Raw genomic sequence first — 5,522 nt, forward strand, 5'->3', positions numbered from 1 at the left:
CATATACAGCACAAATAATGATGATTAGCTATAAATCACATGCTCGCCTTCGAAGTCTTAAAGTATGAATTTTAAATGAGAATCGTGTTGCACTTTTGTAGGTCGGACACAGCGAATGCTGCTTTCACAGACAGTAAGTTACCACATGCACTTCAGAAATTCTATGAACTTTAAAATTTGTTATGAAGAAATTAGCAATAAATAAGAAAACTCGAAATGTAAACCCTTAGGTTTCATTTACATAAGGTTCATGATTATCTTTAATATTTAAATGCTAAGTTTTAGGCTTAATCTTTTTCCCAAAAATGTGCTTCAGGAAACCTTCCCGTATTTCTTTAGTTCTCACACCGTAGATCACTGGATTTAACATCGGCGGCACCAAAAGATACAACACCGTAAACGTAACATGAACATGAGCAGAAACGCTTTGACCAAATCTGTATGTAATAAAAGAAAATAACATGGTTGTATAGAAATAAAGTATAACAAATAAATGTGAACCACAAGTATTGAACGCCTTGAGACGAGCTGTGTTTGATGCCATTTTTAGTACAGCTCTCATGATCATTATATAGGTGAAAATAATAAAAAATAGATCCGTACCAATTATAAAGAATGCAACAGCAAGTCCGTAATAACTGTTAAGAGTAATGTCTGTACATGCCAATTTGACGACGGCCATATGGTCACAGAAACAATGAGAGATGATCGTGGATGAACAGAAAGGCAGCCGGGAAGCTAAGACAGGAATTAGGCCTGTTAATATAAAGCCCCTCACGAAAAGTACTGCAACAATTTTAACAATATATGCATTTGTCAATATCGTAGTGTAACGCAAAGGGTTGTATATCGCAACATAGCGGTCGTATGCCATAACTGCTAATGTCGAGGATTCTAACGATGATAGGAAGTGAATTACAAACATCTGAACAAAACAAGCTTGAAAAGAAATCACGTTAGCTCGGAGCCAGAACATCTGCAACATCTTAGGAATTGTAGAAGTGCATAGACCTAAATCGATCAGCGCCAGAACACAAAAAAAGGCAAACATCGGGGTGTGGAGACTTTCTTCAAGTTTAACTACGCATAATATTATAATATTGCCCACAACTGCTACAGAGTACATAACAAGGAATGGAACAGACAACCATACATGATATGCCTCTAATCCAGGAAATCCCATCAAAAAAAAGTCTGGAGTTGCAACTGACAAGTTGGTGGGAGGCATTGGTTTACTTCCTAGAAATAAGAGAAAAAACATGAAATTTTCAATATTAATAGATCAAATGTAATAGAATATTCGAGGGAATAGTAATTGCTTTTTTTCTTAAGAATTAAGTTTTCAACACAAAGATTAAATAACTTAATTAACTTTAATTATCCTCGCGTAATCAAATTATGTGTAGCGCTTTGTGGACGGAGACAGTCAACCGCCATGCTAACTCACTGACCCTAATGTCTAATAATCCTTGCTGGTGCTCCTTACATGATTTGTACCGCTCAACCTTTCCCTTTGTCAGACTGTATATACCGATAGAAAGCCATTAAGTCTTCTCTTACTTTAAAACGGCGGGGTTTAATTAAAGATGAAGGCACGCTTTACGAAATGAAGGGACTTCGTCGATTCTGCTTGCATATTTTACTACTACCATACGAGCAACTGGAGAAATAAAGTGCTGAGAAGCTTAGTTTCACCCTTAATAATGCTGCGTTCTCTGTGGAATTAATGTAGCGGCTGCCATGACTAAACTTCAAAGGAACGTCAGCTAATGAGACTTACTGTTTAATCCAATAAACACGTACTCTATCTTTCAGATTTTCAGTAATGTACAGTACATTTGTTTGTTAAGTTCATTCTGCGGCCGTTATATATTATAGAGTTTAGTTGTGTAAAATGAAAAAAGTTCTTCCATCCAATAAGAGAAACTTTCACTAATATCGTACTGTATTATACTGTTAAATTTTACTGGAACAAGTCATGTCCGTGCCATTTTACTCAAAGGTATCGATTGCTGTATGCTTCTTATACGTTTTGTTTGTTTGTTTGTTTTAACAAATGTTAACAAACTAGGCTTTTGTGTGATAGTTGCCAAATTAAGCTGTTAGGACGGGCACCACTTGTCCAATTTTACAACTGGTAGATTTGATTTATGTACAAGACATGTACAAAAGTTAGACTGTGACAATAAAAGGCTGCGTACGTAAATGTTTTATTAAAATAAAACCAATGAAAAGCCTCAGGTTTTTTTTTGTTTTTTGTTTTTTTAGCAACATGCTAATTAAAATGCTAATTTTAACGAAATAAAGTTTTATTATAAATTAAAGAAACACAGTCTGCCAGGTTCTTTGTGTTATGTTTGTAAATGTGAAGGAATTTTATTATTATTATTGTTATTATTATATTTTCAAAATATCAAACTCATTGACGATGTATATAGACAATAATCCATGCCCCCAAAATGCCTTGTCATCATGACTACTTTCTCTAAAGGCAAGCAGCAAAGTTAAAAAATAAAAAAAAAAAACTACAAAAATGAATGTCCATGAATTATCAAGTAGAATGACAATAGGGAGTCTGAGACGTAATACTTTTAGTACAAGATGACCCAAAAATATGAACTATGTATTTTCATTGAAAGAGGATACCCCAAGTTGCCACGAGACTTACTGTATCAGATCTTCTAAGAAGTGTAAAATAAAACAGAAAAAGAAAAAAGCTAATTAAAAATAAAGAACTATACTTAGGAACATCTATGTTAAGTAGAATGCCCTGTGGAATCTGGCCGGTATTTTGGCCTAGAATTTCTGTTCCCACTGGAGTGGCCGGGCGCGTGCGTCGTGTGAGAAACAAGTTCTAAATCTGTATAGTATTTCTGTATATAGCACAAAAACTATCACACGTCAGTATTTACTGAATTGTACATTCAGTGCTAAATACTGATAAACAAACTGAATTGATACATTTTTCTTATTAAAGTTTATTTCTACTCGAAAATTTTTCTTTAATATTCAAAAAGTTTCTCTTCTGACTTTTTCTGTCTGTCATATGTTATAAACTCTATGAACATTAACAGACTATCCAGAATTGAAATAGTTTAATTCCCATTAAGGTTTTCAAATGCTCGGCAACTAAATGATTTCTAGATTTTGATTCTGTTCATTAGACTAAATCCTATTTCACTGTCAGCACTCAAGAGCTGGCATGTGTCACAAATGTCCAAAAGTGAACATAACTCCTTGTACTGATCCTGTTGTTCAGTAAATGTAACTATATCTGAAAATGTCTTTACAGTTCCAATTGCAGATTAGTATCTTGAACCTTGTTGAATGGTTTAAATGAAATTGCATCTGCTAATGCAGCTTTAACACGTTTTTGCGTTCTTAACAGATTACTTATCAGGGGAATGTCTTTACCAAGCATTATATATACGCAGGTTCTTACAATGTACCACACAATGTTGCTCTGATGAGTATAGAATGGACTGCCACAAGGCAAGACCTTTTCGTTTGTCCTGCACTACTGATGGGTCCTCTTTGGAAAACATTACCATCTGGTTTAACTGCTTTGTTTTTCATATAAAATTCATTGAATTGCCCCAATAACGGATAAACTGTCACATGCTGTTAATGTTATTATGCCTGGGAACACAGTTTTATGAATGGATTTACTTTCATTCCCAAATTTGATACATAAAATTAACATTTTTGAAACTGTTATTTTAGTTGTCGAAGTCTGATTGGCTGATTTTATAATTATCATTTAACATGAATTTATGCACGGGAACTTAAAGGCGTAATTCCTACTTTGCCATCTCGGCATTTTCACGCATTTTGTACCATGATCAAGGATACCCTGGACCGCAAGCACAGAAGAGTTCATTTTTTCCAGCCAGAAAAAAGTTATCTATTAAAGTTTTCAGCTCATGAGGTGTCGCTTGTTTCACTGCACACGTTATTTTCTGTCTTCAAGCCCTTGATTGTTAATCTTTTTTAACAAGTATTTTGATTAACTTTTAAAATTTTGTGACTGAATTCATCTGGGATTTCTGGTTCTGAGATTGTTCACTTATAGTCGCTCCATGCTTTCCCTGAAGTTCGTTTGTTTAAAGATCCTGCTTTTTTCAGGTATATTTTTGCAAATAACATCACCCGTCTCCTTGTAGTTAAAAATTTCTGACAGAAGCAGGTACTGTCCTGGCGCTATATAGTAAATCTATTTTAACAAATCATTATTCCGTTTTGAACCCGGAACATCGTTTGTTCAATGCACCACTGTTTAAAGTAACACAGAAACGAGCGGAAATGTTCAAGAACAACAGCATATACTGTTTTATATAGCATAATTCTGTTTGAAACTGGTTTGAATCTAGTCGGTAATGGTTTAGTTTAATTTTTGTTTAAATTTAATAGATTAATTTTGCTTGAACATCTGGTCTTTTTATGAAGGACCATCTCAAATCCATGAGCGACGCTCCTGAAATATATGAACGATCTCTTACGCGCTCAGCTTAGAGGTAACAATTGTCTGGAATCACTGCAGATTTTTTTTTAACTTTTTTTCTGTCCAACTTGGTCACCTGACCTTATCATTGGAAACGCCTGTAAAAGACAATTAATTATATATCTATCTATCTTATGTAAGTTATTTACTGTTTTTTGTTGTATATTATTTATGTATTATTATTATTATTATTTAATTTTAAAGTTGTTTTTTCTTTGCTTCTATTTCTTTGGAATCACAAAGTATTTTGGACTTCATCCTTTGTATGAAAATGTACTAAAGAAATTAATGTTGCTGTTGATGATATGAAAATGGCATGTCAGATTAAAATTAAAAAATATATACATCGGTTGCACATAAAATTGTTTTTATCAAAAATAATCATGCTTAATGTATTCAATTATTATATTCTGAAACATGATATTTTTATATAAAATTAATGAAACTTTTTCATTCTCTGCTAAATTATGTTAAATAAACATGGCTCATTCAATAAAGCAACAAAAAACGCAAAACGAACGTTAGTCAGTGTGATTAAGTATTTTAAATGAATATCTGAATATTTCCCGTTTTGTGTGTGTTTTTATTTTTTTTAACTTTTATTTCACTAACCTTTTGCTCTTAACCAGCGACAATAACTAAACGAACAACCTGTTGCTTCTTTGAAAGTCACATGACTTTACCGCCAAGTTATCCAACCTCTGCTGATGATAAATTCGCTTGGTGCGTATTAATTTCCGATAAGGACTAAATATAACTATTTTGACTTTTCCCTAAATGACTGCAATTAGTATATTGCACATCCCACAAGATTCAATAAATTAAACATGATCGAGTTATGTTCAAAAGTGGAACATAAACAATACATGTAATATACATTCTTGTAAATGTAACAACCTGCAATTTCCCTTTTTTTCAGTGTACCAAATTGTAGTGTCAGTCTAGAGCAGAGGTGCCCAAGACGTCGATCGCGATCGACCGGTAGATCGCAAACGTAGTGCAGGTAGATCGCGTTGCATTA

At 33.5% G+C, this 5,522-nt stretch overlaps 1 protein-coding gene across 1 annotated transcript; it reads right to left on the reverse strand.

The window, feature by feature from the left end:
• Nucleotides 1-274: 274 nt before the first annotated feature.
• On the reverse strand, nt 275-1,228 carry LOC120524545 (olfactory receptor 52E4-like). Its single transcript, XM_039746381.1, has one exon. It carries the CDS (start codon nt 1,226-1,228, stop codon nt 275-277), a length of 954 nt encoding a protein of 317 aa, XP_039602315.1.
• Nucleotides 1,229-5,522: the final 4,294 nt, after the last annotated feature.

Source organism: Polypterus senegalus, chromosome 2 (genome assembly GCF_016835505.1).
Source record: "Polypterus senegalus isolate Bchr_013 chromosome 2, ASM1683550v1, whole genome shotgun sequence".
Taxonomy (NCBI): domain Eukaryota; kingdom Metazoa; phylum Chordata; class Cladistia; order Polypteriformes; family Polypteridae; genus Polypterus; species Polypterus senegalus.